Below are 20,721 nucleotides of genomic sequence, written 5' to 3'. Positions count from 1 at the left end.
TATTTACCCTCCTTCCTTGCGTAGCGCAGTTCTCGAAATGTGCTGGCAGGCTGGGCTGGAGATCTGCAGGGGGGCCTGCGTCCCAGTAACCGGGGCGACCCCTTCCTGCTGCTGGCAGGGCTCTGGTCCCGTGGCTTTGTGGGAGATGCCGGCTAGGCAGGCTTCTCCGGTCCGGTTTGGTCCAGGCTGGGCAGGCAAGGTCCCTGGGAGCGGGCACAAGCGGTGCCCCCCCCCTCTCCGTTTCTCCGGGCAGCAGCAGTGGCGCTGAGGCAGGTTCAGGTGCTGCAGCGGGGCCTTGTCCCAAGCAGGCAGAGAGAGCGAGCAGAGACCCCCAGAGAGCAGATCCTACTCTCTTCTTATGGATCAGAGACCATTGTTCCAGGAAGCACCACGGTCTGAATTAGCCAATCACCATTGGCCAGGTACATATTCTGTTAGGGGCAGTTTTTAACCTATTGTCTATTTTTCTGCCACTTATTATGACCCTTGTGCTGCTTCTTTACTATGCACTTATCTGGTAGGGCAAGAGGCCTGCTCATTCTGTCCTTGAGTGAATCAGTGAAAAGGCATCACTCCTGTTTTGCTGACTTGAAAGGCATTTGTTGTTTAGTCTTATATAGTGGGGAAGAAGAGGGACTGTTCCCCACACATGCTCTAGTGGCTGAGATTGTGTGTTGGGTTTTTTTGGGGTGCAGTTTTGTGGTGTGTGTTTTTTGTGTTTGGGTTGGGTTTTTGTTGTTGTTTTTTTTTTTGGTTGGATTCTACAACATTAGACATTCTTTCCAACTGTGACTGTTCTATGATTCTGTGACTTTATGGAGTAGAATGACTCTGCAGTCTTGGAAGGCAGAGTGTCAGCCCTAGATCTCAGGCAGAAAGCAGTGGGTTTGACATAGCCACAGGGCATTATCATGAGGGACTGATGGAGTTGTAATACTAGTTATCTAAATGCATTAACATTTTTGTTAAGGATCTTTCACATTATTAGAAATGAAACCCTGCAGGAGGTTCTCTCCTACAGAGGCATGAGTAGTTTTTAATGAGATCACTGAAGAGCAATGCTGCATTTTTAAGTATTCAGGTATGCAATGATAAGCAGAATAATGAACTTCAGCATAGTTTATTTATCTCATTTGAAAGAGATCAAAATAGTCATACTTCTAGGAATAATTCTTCTAGGTTTGATTTGATAAGGTAAATTGGATTCACTGCTGGGCAGGGCTCCTCTGGGATTTCCTCCACAACGTCTTCAAGATCTTATGATACTCATATAAATAAGAAGAAATATTATGACAGAGCTTAGTTCACATTGATGACAATAGAGTATCATCAAGATGTTTTTATTTAAAAGTATATAATAAAATTCATAGAAAATCAATGTTTTCCCTGAAGGTATGTGAAGTGTAAGGTAAGTAAATAGGATATCAGATTTTCGTTGAAAGAGAACGAATATCACATCAGTTTTCATAGTGTAAACATACGTTCCCCTGCCTTTCAATGTTCATCACTCGTGAGAGATGAAATCACTTGTAACTTCCTGAAACCAAAGAAAAGTAAAAAAGAACTTAGTCTTCTCTTTTAAGCTATTATTTAATAGATTTTTGAGAGCCAGAAGGGACCATTTTGGTTATTTAGTCTAACCTCCTGCATACTCTGTCCCTGTATCTCTGATTTAATTCAGTTATTAAGACCAAAACATGTTTGATCCAGAAAATACATACGTATCTAAGTATATACATGTATATATATATACACACATATATGCCTGAACAGAATAGTTTGATTCACTTTGAATGTGTAAATAAAAGTTTATGATCCATTTGCTGTTTTCATATGCTTAGGTTTCCTACAGAAATCCATCAAACCCGTGTTTCCCATATAGACGCTTACAAGGCTTGACATGTTTCTTTTTTTGGTGCACTAAAGGGTGAGCTTCTTGGTTAAGAAAAAAAGGTTTTTTTTGTTCTATTTTAACCACAGTAATAGAATTAAATTTTATGCCATCCTTTCTGAACAGAGGAAACAAGATCTGGATTTAGGAGTAATATAATATTCCTACTCTGACTTAGTATTCCTATTTCTGTCCCCAAAGATATCGCATTAAAATCTTTGGCTAGAACACTATTGATAATTCATAGTCTGCTGGCTATCCAGCAGGACACCCACAATTATTTTACATAACAGAATATTTTATCTTCTAATATGCATGCAATATAAAATTTAGACTTGCAAATTTACATTTGTCTGTATTTTATTATAGCATGTGTTTAAAAATTCATTCTATTGCCTGGCTTACCAGATGAGGTATTTTCTTAGAAAATGTGTCACTTCTCTTTGTTATTTAGTAGTTGTTCAGTTCTCCTAGCACTGAAAGTTTTATTGTTACTGTTTTGTGTTAAACTGCTTTTGAGGTCATTGATAAAAAATGTAAATAATCTGGAAAAATTACCAGACCCTGTAGTGTACAGCAACTGTACACTCTTAGTGATAATTTTCTTAATTATGCTTATGCTCTGAGATGTGTCAGGAAGCTTAAAATATGCCTCTGTAGCTGCTGTAAGCAGTTCTTTTTTCTTACTGAAATACTATATAGCATCGAGTCATGTATTTACAGAACCCTGTAAGTACTTTATTACAACAATGTCACTTCTGTGACACTAAGCCATCAGTGAAAATCAAAAGGGGTTTTTAGGCAATTGAGTAGTGAGAGACCTAAGCTGGAGGCCCAGCTTCCCAGAGCTGCATAGGCAAGGTGTGAAGTTGAAGACTCCCAAGGACTTTTCAGTTGACTTAAGCCCAAATCATTCATCTGTGCACATTTACCACAATAGTGGTAAGAAAATACAAAAAACGCCATCAGCAGAGGACATGTTTTTTTGGTATAAAAATCTCAGTTCAGCAAACTTTCACGAAAATTAAGGAAGAAATCCAGAAAATCTAGCTTGGAGTATCGGTATGCCTATTGCACTCTCACAACACTGGTGACCCTATCCCTTGCTGTAATTCAGTTAAGCTAACATGGTTGTCAGTAGTATAGTCATGGTTTGACTCAGGATCAGCAATTATACCAGTGAAAACAATTCTCTCCATTGCTCCCCCTCCCAACCAGGTAGGGAAATGAGAGAGAGAGAACAAGGAGACAGACTTTCCAGATTGAAAACTAAACTAGACAGCTTTAGTTAAATGCTAATGATAAAAGAAAAAATGAACAAATATGTACAAGTATGTGCAGGAATGTGCAAAACCCCTGTTACCTCCCTCTACCCCCAACAACTCCCATGGCATCTCCTGAGCTGTGAGCAGATCTGAAAAGCCCTGGAGCGCTACTGGAAAGAGCGGCAGAACAGACAGGAGCTGAGGGGAGAGTGATGAGGGTCAGGAACGCACCAGCCTGGGGATCAGTAGTGATGGATAGACAGAGTTCTCCCTTGGATGCCAGCCATGAACAGAAGAGAAGAAAGAAGGGTTTGACTTCCATGTTCCCTGAATTTATACTGAGTGCCAAGTATTTTATCAGATGGAATGCTTTCTTTGGGCAGTTTTGACATCTGTCCAGTCCACTCCTCCCTACAGGAGGGTTGTGGATATGACCCTTCTGCTCCCTTAATGTCCAAAGCAGCAGATTCAACTAGTAGAGCAAGGTGTCCTTGATCTCTCAGCAGTAGCTGTAAACATTCAGGCATTACCAGTCCACTGGCTGGTAAACTTGCTGCTACTTTCAGCAAGTGTGCTGCTCAAAAGAGACTTAACTAAAGAAAAAGAAATCAGTAAAAGGAAAATTGGCTTCATCTTGACTCAAACAAAGACAAATATTTGCTGTTATTTTCATTGTAATTCAAGGGCAGTAATGCATTATTAACTCCCCAATATTTATTTCATATATTTTTAATTACATAAATGTAATCGAAAAACTTCTTGGTCATCTGAAAGAAAATATATTATTTTAGCCTGCAATACAAAGGGAAGAACATTACTAGTTTTTTGGGGTACACAGTATACAGCTAGTAAACCTTATTCAGCTTATACAACAAAATTCTCAAGTTATAATCTTAAATAATAGCTTGATAAAAACTGCAGCATAACATAATTATAATTTTAAATGTCTTTTATCTTAATTTCTAATATGAATCAAGCTAGCTTTGAGAAATTACCTGGATTATATAAATTTAATAACAATTTTTTATTAGATCTAAGCCATGTTTAGTAGACAACCAACACTGAGATGTATGAATTTATACGGGGACAATATTTTTCTTTTACAATTAAGGAGACTGAAGAAAATAACAAAATGCAAATGCAAAACAAGATCGTTAATTGCTTAATCTCTGTTCTTTCAGATATAGTGAAATGTTTGGAAAAAGTTGAAGAACACTTTTTCAGTGTTGAAACTACATGTAAAGAAATTTAGTGGGGTCATCTTGGACTTTGGATTTCTAGTCACAAGTCAAAATGCACAATAAGTAGAAAGGTAAAAAATAAAGTGGAAGGAGAATGAAACTACTTTGGGCTGAAATTTAGAAAAGCAGCAAAATATAGAGACTTTATTAAGCCAATGAATTTTAAGTCTGAGACAGAGACACAGAAAGTAGAGAGGTTTGCATGTTCTTAGGTTGCAAAAAGGTATATATAAATAGCACAATACTATAGAAATTTTGGCAGCATGTCTTGTTTCAAAATCTGTCTTGCTGGAGGTTCTTTGCAACATTTATCACAAAATCACAGAATAGTAATTGTTGGAAAGGGCCTCTGACATTACTGAGTCCAACCATCATCACACAAAAAAAACCCCAAAACTAGCAAAACAAAACAAACAGAAAAATCCACTCAACACACCATCCAACCTCTCGCCCTCCCCCAAGCCCCAAACAAACACAAACACCACACACATTCCACCAAATGACACCCACAAAAAACCCCTCTACAGTCTTGGCCACTAGAGCATGCCCTGAAGTTCCACATCTACATGTGTCTTGAATTTATGCCACAGAATGCAGGGATGAAGAGTACCCCATCATATAGCTGGCTTTGGAGCTGTGTCATGATTTGGACTGGGCAAAAAAAAACAACAAAGAAAAGTAGCTTGTTTAACTGGATGTTGTTCATTTAACTGGAAGAGGGTTTTTTTCCCATAAATACTGTGTTGGCAGAAGTATGTAATGTATTACACAGTGAGCAGGGAACAAGGCTTGTCTTAGCTAGATAGTTTTTCTTTCAGATAGCATATAACTGTCTAATAAAACTTTTTAATCCAAAGTGCTGCCTAAATTGGTTCTGCTGATTTATGGGTGAATCGTATTCTGCTGTTCTTAAACACTGTTGCAAGTGGCTTTTCTAAAGATACTGAGATTTATCTCAGTTAAGTCTTTTTAGCAGTGATTAAAATATTTTTGCTGGGCACTGTACAGCACTTAACAGATCAGGTAGTTTGGGAAGGGACTCCATATTCTGGAAATAAACTGAGTATATCGTCCACAAATATGAACTCAGTGCCTTGCTTGAACAAAAAAACAATCACATTTTTGAATGTATAAAACATTGTTTGTTTCAGGCTAACTAGTAGCTACTTTCAGGAGAATAATTCATCTGGTTATTAATTTAAAAAATCTGAGCCACTTAAGTTGAGCCAGGTTGGTATCAGCTATCCCTTTGATTTGTTTTAGGTCAACCTAATTAGTTCTCCCAAAACAATGCCTGAATGTGATATGGGAAATAATGGTCTCTAGGTCTGAACTCTTGCACTGGCTTGAGCTTTATTAACTTGGTCTGCTGCTCCCTGGTCAGACATCTGATATTGTCCCAGTACATAATTTTTTTCAGCTTCTACCAGATGCTCATATGACAGGCCCAGAGCGCACAACTTTTATGTTATGGATTCACCAATAAAGAGCTGCAGCACATTCTATCCCAGATATTTCTGAAAAATCCACACTAAATAATAATTGCATCTTAAGGCCATGTAGGCACCACATAGGTCTTGAAAAGGTCCAGGGCCAGTTGATATGTAGCATGTATACTGTCTGTCTGCTCCACCGGGGATTAGCCTGAAGGAATAAGAACATGTCTGTATCCATTCCTCTTGGCCTTTGGGCAAGGAATTGATGCCTGATCGTTTTTAACCTATCAATAAAGATAGAGACATTTAAGATTTATTTTTATTTTTTAATTAGAAATGAAGTACATATCTCCAGATACCACTCTTAAATCGTCTGTAAGCCAGGAAAAAAAAAGTAATAAAAAAATTCAGAATTATCATTCCGTGTATCCTGATGTGTTCTTTTTAAATCAGGTAGTTACTAGAGAGACATACATGAAATTTTGGGTACTCACTAAAATTCTCCATCTGTACGGTTAACTTGCATACTGTATATCTTGTCTTCAGCTGTTACAGGGCAAATCATTTCCAAAATATGAAACATGGTATCTCCAAGAAACAGGCAGTGGTGAAGGTGTAGGTGGACAAATCAGTGGAGATTGTGACGATGAAGATGGTTGCGGAGGATCAGGAAGCGGAGAAGTCAAACGAGTCCTGAAAATTACAGACTGTAAGTCCATGTTTAGTTTCCCTTGTGCGTTTATATAGTGAATTGGCATATTTTCCAATGAGAAATATCACTGAATTACCTTGGAAAAGTTGTGGAAATGTTATCTGTGTAACGTTTCCAAGATTTACAGCAGTAGGACTGCAATTACAGATTTTCTATGAGCATGGTATGAATATGAGTATCAGTTTCATTGTAACGCATAAATACGAATTTAGCATAATGTAGACTGACCTCAACACAGTATTTTAGTAAAATAAAAGTGTTAAAATTATATATCCCTGTGAGTTACTACTTAAACATAACAGCTTTGGCAGTTAAGGAGAGAAATTGTTCTAATTTTTCATGGAAGTATGCTAACATGTAAGGTTTAGTTGTGGTAGCTGAAGTTCACAGAGCACTACTGAAACCAATGTACTGTGGCTGACTCAACATTGATGCAATGGCTACTTCTTGCACTTCTTTCTTCTTTTCTCACTGTTTTGCATTTGTTTGGGGTTTGCTTTTTTTTTTTTTTTGTTGTGTTTTGTGATTTTTTTTTTTTTTTGTTGTGTTTTGTGATTTTTTTTTTTTTTTGTGTTTTGTGATTTTTTGTTTTGTTTTGGTTGTTTCTGAACTGCATGTGGCACAATTTTCTTCAAAAAATAATTTGTTTATGTACTGCAATGTTGTGGAACTGTGAGCAATTGGATTGAAGCACAAGTAAGTTAACTACTTCTCTGAATAAGGATGTTATTCTACCTCTCTTACTTCCCTTCCCAGTATAGAAATGCAGGCAGATATACCTGGTATAATCAAAATTGCCTTTCTGCATTTGTTTTGGTTTTGTTTGTTTCATATTTTTTTTCTGCATTTCACATTTTTCTGCATTTTACATTGCAAAATCCAATACTAATAGGTAAGAAGTTAAGGTTGGTGTTAATCCTTGAATTTATTTATATTTACTGATTTGACTGTACTCTAAGTTTTCGAGATTATGTGAGAAGCCCAGGTCCTTCTTGACTCAACAGTGAAAAGGCAACTTAGAAATGTGGCCATGGAGAAGCTGTAGTAGGTGTTTGTGCAATTCTAACTTGAAAAATTGGAGAAATGGGACAGCTGAGAATTCTGGGGCATGCCTTAGCAGGTCAGTTTGGACTCAGACTAACATGCTGCTGCACTGATAAGTATTCTATACAGTTTCAAGTCCTGCTACAGCTTCCCTAGATGAGATTTTAAGAGATTTGCAAAGAGATTTAGACACTTCCCAAGAGGGCCTTTGGAGATTTAATTTTGAAAAAAGAAGTTAGGTATCAAATATTTAAAAACAGATGTACTTTGGAATACTGGATATATTACATCTATTTCATGAGACTCGATGGTATGGAAAGACTGTAAAATACTCTTAGAATATGACTAGGACTATTAAGCAAGTATTAAATGACAGAAAAATTGTCAGAACAGTACATTTTCTTTCATCGTTTTCTACTGCAGTAGATTTTTCTTCATATTGATGTATTTAGTGTAATCTTTTCAAAATGTCAAAAATATAATTAGACTTCATGCTCTCTTTATAATACATGTATTATAAATCTCTTTTATAATTTTAAACTACATATTAGGCATACTGAAGTTCATGTGTAATGTTGTTACATTTGAACCTTTTCCAAGATATTACTTAATAAATATCTGACTCCATCTGTTAAATATTATTACTTGTACATGTATTTTGTGTTTCTAGTATCTTTGATGAGCTGTTGTGATTTTGTGGATTTATGCTGGCATACATGTACTATTTGGAATGCACCTTAAGTGGTGTCTTGAATATATACCTAAAGAGTCCTAGACAACATTACTGTGTTCTGGGTTATCACACATGCATACTGACATGGAATTGCTGTCCAGTAGATCTGTTAAAAAGTTCCAGTAAGTAAGAATTTTGTTACAATATACGTCAAGAAAATATTTTCCTTCAGAAATGATTTAAGTATGCATTTAAGATAAACAAAATACCTTGAACAATCTTTTTGAATCTTTGTGATATGTACTTTAGAAATTAAAAATGTAATTGAAAGTCAAAAAAGAAAAATAAGTATATTTGAGAAATTAAAAAAAGTATCTTCTAAAAATGTATTATATTATGTGAGGAATTAAAATTTAAAAAAAATAAACATCACCATGATTTAAGCTGGTGAAATTTTGTTAGCTTCAACTGACTTTACCAACTTCAACCCAAGCCAGAGCCTTGTTTTTAAACTTAAAAGCTGTATAAACTCTGGTGATACGGCTTAATGATCTTCGAAAAGAGTGACCGAACTTCAGATAAACCTAGAAGTTGACTATAGTATGTCTGACCAACCAAACTTAATTTGTTACAAAGAAAATTAAATTTGTAGTCCTAAGTGGATATAAAAAAGAAAAAAACCAAAACAAAACACCCCACATGTGCAGCATAAACACCTTCATAGGCTTCTGATCTGCAAATGCTTGTAGGCTTACTTAGAAGTCAAGATCAACACTTGTTGTATATCTGTACAATTTTACCTTGTTTCTTCTGGTATATAACAGATCACTGTTCAGGTTTTGCACTGTTATATAAACTGCTTTTATGCATTAGAAAATACTAGGATGTTCATGTAACATGACCACATTTTTAAACTGAAAAACAGACCACAATAGATTAAGCTGTCCAATACCAACATAGCAACTTAGCATCATAGAAGAAGGAAAATTACACATATTAAAATTGTCAGAGTCTAGTATTTAATTGTTGTTAACTTCCAATTTGTCAAAAAACTGTAAGAAAACCGTGAAGACAGAAGACAAAATAACACAAGACATAGAAAACACAAATGTGGGTCATACTCTTCTTTCTCTATGGTACAGAGACTTAGTCTTCCATCTGTGTTCATAAATGGCTGACAATAGACATGACAAAAAACATGAAAAAAACATGAATGACAATATGATTGGACTGAAGCACCAAATCGTTTGAACGTGTGAATTTGCAGTCAGCTTCTAGTGTTACAGTTTTAAACACATACTTTTGTTACAGTTATTTTGTCCAAGAAAAACCTTTTAGTGAAAAGCAAAGTAAAAATTTAACTAAAAAACTTCTTTGAAAGTTTAATAAACACCAGAAACAAGATATATTATTGTTATAGGTAAACATTAATAGAGGATTTTTAAAATGCATTTGTGACTTCTGCAGCTCCAAAAAGAATTATGACTTGTACAACAGATAAGTTATTTAATTAGAATTTCTTTTTAAGTTGTTGTATTAAAATGGGTAGTGTCACATAAAAAGATCATTTATGGAGTTTAGTAACATAAACATTGTAACTTTGTTCATTATACACATAATTTACCTGCTACTCTTCTTGTACATGAAGACATACCAATAGTCTTATTTTTTTACATCCAGCTTTTTGCAGTCTTTCTGGAAAAAATTGTGTTCTCTTATAATCAGGCAGGAAAGAAAAACATCTAGCAATTTTATGTGAATGCATAGACTCTGAAGTCGAAGACTTATTTCTGCTCTCAGTGTTACAAATGTAAGAATTGTTTTCACTAAGTGCTGGAGACTGACAAATGTGTGGTGACAGACTTCAGGCTTCAAAAGGTCAATGAAGAGATTGGGCATTTATGACTCAGAAGTGATGTCCCTAGCATTATACTAGGGCTTAAATCAAGTTGTATTTTGAAAAAAAATATTTTTATAACAAACAGTTAATCCTTACATTGCTTTCAATGTTTCAAAGTCCTACAATTGTGCTGACTTCTTATTCACTCTTCATAAATACTTATAAAATATAGCAAATTGGTGCAGTTATTTGAAGGAATGGTACTAGGAAGGATAGTGTACTTTAAATGTATAAAATAAACAGTAATATAAAGTCTTGACACTTCATTTGCTAGTTTTATTTTAGTCTAACCCAGGAGCTCCCAAGGGACTATTCCATGTGTCACAGTGAATTACCTCCTCAAAAATACATGCAGAATGCAAGAGGTAATAACAACAAATACTTATCACCTTTATATTGATTTGAATCTCTTTTGAAATAACTCTTTGAGGAAAGGCTAATCCTGATATCACTTCTCTGAGGTGCTCAATGTCATCTATCAAAATTCTCCTAAGACCTCTAGCAAGACCACTAATTTTCTGTAAAGTGCTCTACCATTGCTTTGTCTTTCTTTTCTAATCTTAACATGCAGCACAGGTGTTTCTTTACTGCCATCAAAGATCTCATAGTTCAAGGCTCATATAAGTAGAAATAACAAGGGTGAGTTTCTGGTTAGGGTACACAGAAGCAAACTTTGTCTCTCACTTGTTTGATTTTTATCTCACCTGATATTCATCCTGTCTGAAGCAAAAAGTCTCCAAAATGTTTTATTTCAAGGACTACTTTATCTGCAGATTATTAGTTTCTTGTTCAGACTATGCAATAGAAGGAAAATAGCTTGAAAAAAAGCTGTATGTTGTGATCTACATGTCAAAAGAGGTACTATGTTTCAAATAAACGAGTCTGTGTCTATTACCTGATGCTACACTGCATTCTCAATACTCAAACAACCTTTCTACTCTTTCTGCTCCTTCATCCACTTCAGTATAGTTGCTTTTGTCTTTTTAAGGATTTGACTCTGATGGTATCCTCTGTGACCAAATTTATTGAAAGTTGGCACATGTGTAAGACTTCATTTAGCCTCCCTAATTCAAGGACAGCCAATGTCACTGACTGCTCTACATGGAAATGTGCAAATCCTATAGAGGTTTTTCCACCTTGCGACTCACCACTGGCAGGCCAAATCAGAGGAGGGCACAGTCTTTTCTTAAATGAGAATAAGAAGAGTAATATCAATTTAGTAAAACCAATTCACACGCACAGGTGGAACTGGAAGAAAGCGCAATGGCAACAGTGATTGTAGTATCACTCATTTGTACTACTCTCCCTCTGTTGGTTGATCAGCCATTGCTGCCCTAAATGTGCTGGAATTGAACAGCTACTGTTCACTGAACAAGATAATGAGTCTGAGCTTAACTTAGCTATCCTGTAACACGTGATTTCACTGAGGTAATGCTCATTCAAAGTATTTGACTGGGACACAAGAAGAAGAAAAGATGTTTTAGGCAGCAAAGGCAAATGTGACAAAATTACTGCATATATCTTGAACTGTGTTTCTTATAAAAATCCATCTGCCATTAGGCAGATAGGACTCAAATAATCACAAGACTAGAATGAGATAAATTCACTGGAGGAATTAAATGTGAAGAAGGAGATTCACATTTTAAAGTGGAAGTGATAAACAACCACACAGAGTTTCAAATACTAAATGAAGACCCCTTGGATTACTTTTAAATATCTTTTAAAAATGATGTCATTTGATCTTTAAACAAACTTAATCTCTATTTTAATTCATTAGGAATCACACCTAGAAATTCATGTATATGAATAAAATAGATTAAACATGCTAATGTGCAATAGTTCCTTTAATGACTTGATATTCCCCCAAAGTATTTTTTAGGGTTTTGTGTTTGAAAAGTCCAGTCTGGATCTGATGATGTACGTAAAAATATTTCAGTGTTTCTACCACAGCTATTTAACAATAGGGTTGTTATTGACCAGTGTCTTTGAGTACACCTTTATCCCAGTGTAGCGGAAGGCCATTATCTTTGTCACAGAAAGTAAATAATTAAAAAAAAAAAAAGAAATACGTTTCATAACTAGAGTTTCTGGCACACTTCACACCCCATTTCCTTAACCATTTATTGCTTCATTAAACAAAGAAGATGAAGACTAATAAGCAGACAACTCTGAAAGTTATACTTCCAGTCTTATAAACTGTCAAAATGGTATCAGGTAAAAATGCGCTTTCACATAGAAGATGTTTTTACCAGCCACATTTCATAAGAGTACCATTAAGAGTTAATTTTATAGTCCACAGTAGGAGACCTGACTTACTATTCACTTGGCCATCCAGTCCTCTGTGATAGCGACTGTGCTTTTTTGGCCTAAAATTAGGTGAAAAAAGCAAATGGTGTATCACTTCTTCATTCAGTATGCAACTTGTAGGTTCAAGCAGCTCAAAAGTGTCTGTGTATCTGGAAGACCAATCAGAAGTATTTGGGTTATTTTCTCCTCTCTGTCCAAGGAAACAGCTTGAAGGATACCTCTACTAGGAAGAAGAAAGTGAATGAACCCTCAGAGATGAGTGAGCTTTCCTTCCTGTCCTGTTAAGTGGAAGTCCAGTATTCTTCAGACTGATCAATCACCCTTTTTATTACTTCAATACCACATGAAGTATCTATCTCCAAGTTGTCAACTTTATTCCCATGTATAGTCAGTTAGTTTAAAGATTGTTCAGGTGATACCCAACCTGCACCATACCTTGACCACACAATATTATATTCTGTATTTCTTTGATTATTCCAAAAAGAAGTTCTGAAAAGCTGTAACCTTCATAGGAGAATCCAGATTAGAAAAGAACATAATAGATATATTGGTTAACTCTTTTGTGCTCAAGTTCAGGTGGCATAAAGCAGCACACAGGAAGGTTTTTTTTGAAAGCTGCTAAAAACTGAGAAGTAATAAATCAGAATTTGTTCAACAGGCAGGTGATGTACGCTAACATTTTTGTAAGAGTGGCACTAGCTACTTTTTGTCTAGTGCTGTGGAAATAAGCATTTAGGCCATTCTCTACTCAGATAGATAGCTATAATATCTACTATCTCATTCTTTTTCCTCAGGAAATATAAAATAATGAAGGAGAAAGCAATATACATTGATACTTTGCTGGAAAATTTGTTTCTTTTCTGGTAACTGTGAGTTTGAATATTTATACATTGGTTCAAATAAATAATACATGCAGTAAAAGGCTCCAGTTTTCTGGTAACTTCAGAATTAGTTGTATTTTTATAAGATAATTCCCATAAAAATATAACCTCATGTTATTAATGCACGTCATTTGTAATAATTACACTGCTCTGATGTCCTGTGTTTTAGATGTTGCTCATTAAATGCTTTTTGATAACTAAAAACATTTGAAGAATAATTGTGCTTCCTTGTTTGTGTTTGTGGTAGGCTCTGTCATAACAATCTTCCTGTTGAGCATAAGATATATTAATACCTGGCAATGCACTGTTGAAAATTTTATATTAGCTGACTTTATTTCTGCCTCTGTGTGAATTTCCTCAGTAAATGTTATGTAAACCTTCCTTTTATTTGTTTTTGAAGTAATGATCCAACTTGACAGCACAGATTTAATCTGTTACACAGGTTAAATTAGTCATTCAAAAAGTACAAATGTTGAATCCTAACAAAAAGTTGTGCTCAAGAGAGAGAGCTGATACTCTTTAAGTAGGAAACAACTACAAATGGAAATGTCATATTCAAGTCTCAACTCTTTGCAAAATAATATACAAGGAACTTGTCTTGTAACTTCACTCAGGTACATGGCATTTCAAATGGAATTGTTTCGTTTTTTTCTCTCTCACTTCATATCAGCAACTTTACCTGTGCAAACTTCATAGGCTGGTTAGTCAACAAGTGCTTTTTCTTTTTGTGGAAATCGTTGGAATTTGAGTATCACTGTAGCTTAGTTTATGCTTCAACAATTAATATTATTATGCATTTCTGTGCCAACACTTGATCATACATACAGAAAAATTTTGAACCTCATATGTGTTGATAATATGTATCTTCTTGCTGAAAGGAGTGTACACTGATTGCAGTAAGTCATCCTCCTAAAATAATTTTCAGTTCTCCAAAGAAGGAAAAGATGGAAGACTTCAGATTACGACAGTCTTCCTGTGTGAAGCAAGAGTAGGATACCCCTACCCTTCCAATTAATTTTAGCCTATAAGAATTGTCATCAAAACTGTGTGATTTACTAATACAATACCTTTGAATTAGCCAGTGGAAAAGTGGTTGTTAGTTCTTCAAAAGCAGCATGTTATGCCTAAGTATGTTGACTCCTCTATTTACCTGTCATAAATCTGTCTCTTGTCCACTTGTCACGACTCTTGTTCTTCCAGTGTATTTCCACTCTGTTGACATAAAGACTCAAATTAATTGTTTGTTTGTTTGTTGTTTTAAATTGATTTTTAAAGGGGTTTTTTTTGGTAGAGGTTGACTCTGTCTACTACTACTTTGACAGAAAGAAAACGAAAAGCTAACTTCTGTGCAGTTCAAAAGGATTATCATATTCTCAGAATATTGCCCTAAAATTATCACATTAGCTACTTTAATGTTGGAGTAAAAACCCTACATTTTCACCAACCAGAATAAAAAACTGAATGTTGGAAGTCAGCTATGCACTACTGTGCATTTCTTTATTTTCCTCAGTATGTAATCTTACTTAAATAGATACAGAGACAGGATTTTTCTTCATGTTAGCCATTTATAATGTCGACATATGTGCTTGAACTAATAGTTTTAGTTGCCTTTTACAGTCACTGGAAACAAATAAACGTGCCACTGGAAATGAATAAATATGTGAGTGTATATTTAATTAGGCATTTGTCAAACACCTTCATCAGAATGAGAAGAATCGTGCCCTACAATCTTTACTTCTCTCAACTGATTGCAAAAGGATTCAAGCTTCAAGACCAGTAGTTATCTAAAGTTAGTTAGACAACTCCATCCCTAGGGTAGGTTCTTTTGCTTTTGCTCTGGTTTTGATACAATTTTGCCTGTTTTTAGGTAAAGGTTAAATGTTTGTCAATATACTTCACAGTCTTATTGTCAAGATCACTAATGATTTGTTACAACATAAAATTGAGGGATTGCTTGCAAATACAGTCAATAAGGCCTGTAAAATGGAATTCAGGTTGTCTTTAAAGATTCTTTTGCTTAGAGAAGAAATCATAGGTTTTTTTCCATAATTTATGTCGGAGAAAATGGTTTCTGGTGCAAAAAAAGCACATGGGAATAGCAGTGAATCCCATGGTGTGTTTGGTAATCAAACAACTTTGGTATCTGTTTTATCTGCTTATATTTTTAGATCTGGAACACAAAAAAATAAATGTTAGAACTACAACAAACCCAAACTTTCATAACCATTATATTTAAAAGGAATTTAGTTCACTGAATTAAAAATAAACTAAACAACTTTTTTAACCTGAAGAATAAATACAAACCATAAAGAATATGCTTCTTTTTCAAAATTGTGAATCACATTCAAATTTTATCTTTCAATCTATTTTTAAGCAGATTGTAACCATCATAAATGTCACACTTCTGTATACTCAAAGGTAGTTAATAATCAGAAGTAGTTCCTCTGCTTGTCATGTGCCTCCAGTCTTTATTATATTATTTAAAAAAAATCAAAGTGTGTGATCTCCTGAGAGTTCCCTTTGCAACCTGTGCAGAGACTTAAATTAGATTAATTTCATATTTGCGTCTTCCACTATTAATGGTTATAACTCAAATGCCTTGAATAATCTGTTTCTCAGTAATTAATGTTCAGATCATTTTTTAAACTGTTAAAGAAGAGAATAAATTAATTTCTGTTTGTTACAGAAACTATTTTTTTCCTAGAAATAATTTATATGGCAGATGTGACTATGCAAGATCTATTTCTTAAAATCTGCAAAACATTTGTGAATATTAAAAAAAGAAAAAGCAGCCAAAGCAGCAAAAGTTTCCCAAAGAAGGGTGGACTTATTCTAAAATAGATTGATTCAACTGTGAACTGTATTCTGTGAAGCAATGTATCCTCAGGGCAGCAATTAAATTTCCTTTTTCTCCTGTTCTTTTAAAGGGAAGTGGTTAAATATCTGTATAATTCCAATCTGGTCTACAAATGTGATGTCTCTTTTCTAGAATTAGTCAGCTAATAGGCACAAGAACTGTATTTTACTTTCTAGGAAGAAATGCAAGGGAAAAAAATGCAAAGGGAAAAAGTATTATTTGTTGCCTGATTCTCTTGGAAGGTCCCTCTCTGGATCAGACAGCTAATGATAGGGGTGGGCCTCAGATGCCGAGACATGCTGTCATTTTAGCAGATCATTTCAGGAGACTGTTTCAGCATGTGCTCACTGGTTTCTTTTGACTGTATGAACTGTGTTTCCAGTGAAGATATAGCAGGAGCTAACTCACATCAATCCTTGTATTGTAGATACCTGCATTTAGATAAGTGAATCTGGAGATAAATTCCACTGTTTGTGTTTTCAAAATCTGGCTAACTAGAACAACTCTCTGCTTGATGTTGGCCTGGAGCAGTGAGTTTAGACATCTAAATATGAGTTGTTTTGTTTTGTTTTGTTTTTAACTTGGAGCCCCATTAAACAGATTCTGCTCAGGGCCAGTAGATTTGCTTAAGGAAGGGAAAATCTGATTATTGCGATTTACACAGTTGCAGAAACCTAGGGTTATGCCACAGATCACGGCAGACTTCAGCAAAGGCATATTTTGTATCGCCTTAAAGTCACTAGTATTTTTTATGTCAAATCGATTAGGTTTCTGAAACATGGATCTTTTCTACCGTTTGGCTTCCTTTCTCAAGTATTTGTTACATGTAGTCAACCCCAGGTAACTGCTTTTATAGCACAAGGTTAAATTAAGGGCCTCCTGAGTAGCTGGTACATTTCTCATTGAGACATGTGATTTGGGCTTGGACACTTACACAGGTGATAGTGATATAGAAAGCATAACATCCTAAAGAGAGTCTTATGGATTACAACAGTGACATTTAGAAAATATGTCAGTTGTTAAGAGTTGAGACAGACGGCTTTTTAAAAATACTGTTTCTGAAACACCAGGAAGCAAAGTCAGAATATGACTTGTTCTTAATGGAAGAAACGACATACAAGTTACATAGCTGAAAAATAATAACTTAGTATATATTCTTTTAGTACCTTACATAAATAGATTCTGTCAGTTGTTAAGAGTTGAGACAGACGGCTTTTTAAAAATACTGTTTCTGAAACACCAGGAAGCAAAGTCAGAATATGACTTGTTCTTAATGGAAGAAACGACATACAAGTTACATAGCTGAAAAATAATAACTTAGTATATATTCTTTTAGTACCTTACATAAATAGATTCAGTCATTAGCAAAAAAAAAAAAAAAAAAAAAAAAAAAAAAAAAAAAAAAGCATAAACTATTCATTAAAGTGAAAGTTTCCTAATGAAATTGTTCAGCAAAAGCTAGCTATAGACAAAAATATTGATTATACATTGTGATTTGCAGAAGTACTTGAGATATATTAAAACATTAATTGTTTGTTTAATGTTGGCTATTAAAATGTGCACATCAGAGATCTTGTATTCAATAATTAAACATGTGCTCATATATTTAAATTGAGATAAGGAATAGTTTTCCCGTTCATGATGTGTTAGTCTATGGCAATTCCAAAAATTAGACATCCCTTAAATATAGGCAAACTAAGAGCATTGAATACTGTTTGCAAACAGATTTTGCTGAAAAGGTGGCCTCTGCTGCTGACCTTGCCTGACCTCTGAAATTGTATCTCTTCTAGGCAATATAGTTGAGCCACACCACAGCTGTTTAGAAACCAGTATGTTAAGGCAAACTGAATTTGCTTCTGCTGTATGGTATGATAGTTGTTGTGGGTTGATTTTACTAGTTGCCAGCTACCCACTCACCTACTCTCTCACTTCCCCTTGTCAACAGATGGTTAAAAAAAAATCAGAAGATGAAAAAATCACATGTCAAGAAAAAGATAGGGCAAAATTCGGAAGGTTAGGCCTGCCAGGTGGCAAAAAAAGGTTGGGTTTTTTTACAACTCTGTCTGCAGTAAGTTAACATGTGTATTGCTCCATTAATTCTAATTTTAATTAACTTCTGATTTGATCAGATTTTTAAAAGCAAAGATCATAGAGAGAATAATTTGCTTGTGTATCTATTTATGTATAGTCAGGACTTCAGCTGCTCCTGTTCTATGCTAAGTATTTTCTTTTGAGACAATCACCAATGACCAAAATCCCAGTGGCTTCACATTGTGAAAAATGGTCCAATGGTTGATACCTTTGTTAACAACTTTCACATAGAAGGGAAAAATTCAACAGCTGCTAGAAATAAATGGTAACTTCTCATGACCTGTGCTGAGCTACAATGTCACAGGACTGAGCTGCCAGTGGTCACACTTCAAGGCTCTTGTCAGTGGACTATGGAGGTTGCTGTTTCTTCACAAGATTCATTTATTTGAATGCAGTGCACAAGATGTGTGATGTATAATGTCCTAGCATACATCATAAAAAAAAGAAAAAATATAATATATAATTAAAGAGATTCTGTTAAAATCTGTGAACTCAGTAACATTTTATGATGTTATAAAGTAGTTTTCTAGTAAAATATCAAATATAATATTCAGTTCATTAAAAACTCTTATTATCCCAATATCCATAAACATTAATTTACTTTACTGTGCAGCAATTTTCACAAAATGTAAGTCATATAATGTCAAATAAAGTGTTTAGAGAGATGGATTTAAAAAGAGAATAACACTCTTTTCCTCTCTTTTAATCAGTCCTATCTATTGCCTTTTTTCTTTATTTTGTATTGCTCCTCCTTTTTCTAATTAACTACCATTTGTAATCATATGTCAACTGGTGCAATTATAAGTCATTATTTAGGATACTAATAGCCCTAGAAGCAGTTGCCTCACACATAAACACTCACGCTCAAATGGCCACTTACCAAAGAACTAGATTTTAATTTCTCATCTTCATTACTGTTTTGATTGGTCTGAACAGAATAATTGAAGAACAGCAGGTGCTTTTTATTTCCATTCTTTAAGATTGTTTCTTAACTTATTCTTTTAATAGCAATGTTCTTTCACAGTGAGAAGGCAATTAATTCTTCTGTGTGCCAGAAGATGCCACTGTAGCACTCACTGACAAACATCAAAGACTGATGGCAGGGGAGAAGAGTAAGAATATTATCAGGTGCAGCATCTGATTGATTGCTCCTGAACAGGTATTACTATGAGTATCTTAAAAGTATGGGATCTGAATTTAGTAAGAGAAGGAGATTCTGAAATATATATATATATTTATTTTTACAAAAAGATAGAAAACCATCTAGATACTGGAAATTAAAGGAAATAGTTATTTTATGGCATAATTTAATTACATTAAATCCTAGTACAGTATTTGCCAGCTTGTATATTTATGTGCTACAAGACTGTAATATGACTACATGTTCTTTCTCCAAAGGTTATTTCTAGAGAGGATTTCCCCCCTGTTTAATATGCTGTAGAAATCACTTTAAAAAATAGTCTCCTTAGGTTACTATTTCATTTTCTTCCACATCCTGTTAATCGCAGAGAGGTTTGGTATCATCTATCTACTGCAGTGTCATGGTACTCTTTCTGTCTTTCTATCTTTCTGTCTTTCTCTCTCTTTTCTTTAAAAACATGCTAGTATTGAGCAGTCCATTACTAGCTTTAGAAACTAGGGTTTTCCCATGGCAATAAAGAAACAGGGCAAACAAAAAATTCTTCCCCAAAATGTCTACCTAAAAAGATGCTTTATTTTATTTTAGGAACAATTTAAACATTTAACTTCTTAACATCTATGCTACTTGCTAGTGACAGAAGAGGATGGAAGGTTACTGTGAAACCCCATAAAGCTCAAATTGATAATCTATAAAGAAATACAATAGGTAAATACAACACTTTAAAATAGAAATACAACACTTCCTTTGAACAAGTTCTTTATTAATTAATTGTTTGTCCTCAGTGATAGGGTGGTGCCTGCATAAGAAAGTAAGCAAATATATTTGAAACTTGTGTGCATGTGTGCTTTCCTATGGGACACTGCAATGCACTATCAAATGTGTCACCAAATGCATGACCAGAATGCCTTCATAAAATGTAAGCTGTTCGGGTCTTCTGCTATAAAATATGGGGGGGGAAGTATTAATCACAAACAACGTACAATGCATATTCTATGGCATATATTATCAGTGAAAAAAAAATTCAATTATTACATATGAACTTCATGTCTCGAGGTCAAGTACATAATCAGCTTATGTTCAGAGTTTGCGGTACTTCTGCCTGATTAGAAGCAGGTCCAACTTAACTCAATGTGGGGCTGGGGTAAATAGGAGGGATTTTTCTGTCAGTCATAGAATATCCTGAGTTGGAAGGGACCCATGAGGATCTTCAAGTGCAACTTTTGACTCCACACAGGGCAATGTAAAAGTTAAACCATATCTCTTAAGAGCATTGTCCAAATGC

At 34.8% G+C, this 20,721-nt stretch overlaps 1 protein-coding gene across 1 annotated transcript in view; it reads left to right on the top strand.

Annotated features, from left to right (window-relative positions):
• The window catches only part of GPC5 (glypican 5), a 643,456-nt gene that overhangs the window by 340,608 nt on the left and 282,127 nt on the right, over positions 1–20,721 (top strand). Inside the window, exon 7 of the mRNA XM_010006360.1 lies at positions 6,380–6,542. Coding sequence (XP_010004662.1) covers positions 6,380–6,542 — 163 coding nt within the window. The remainder of the gene's footprint in view (positions 1–6,379; positions 6,543–20,721) is intronic.

This window comes from Chaetura pelagica, unplaced genomic scaffold (assembly GCF_000747805.2).
Source record: "Chaetura pelagica isolate M959 unplaced genomic scaffold, ChaPel_1.0 scaffold29, whole genome shotgun sequence".
In the NCBI taxonomy this organism is placed as follows: domain Eukaryota; kingdom Metazoa; phylum Chordata; class Aves; order Apodiformes; family Apodidae; genus Chaetura; species Chaetura pelagica.
Note: the sequence above shows the minus strand (reverse complement) of the source record. Positions and strands in the feature narration are given on the sequence as shown.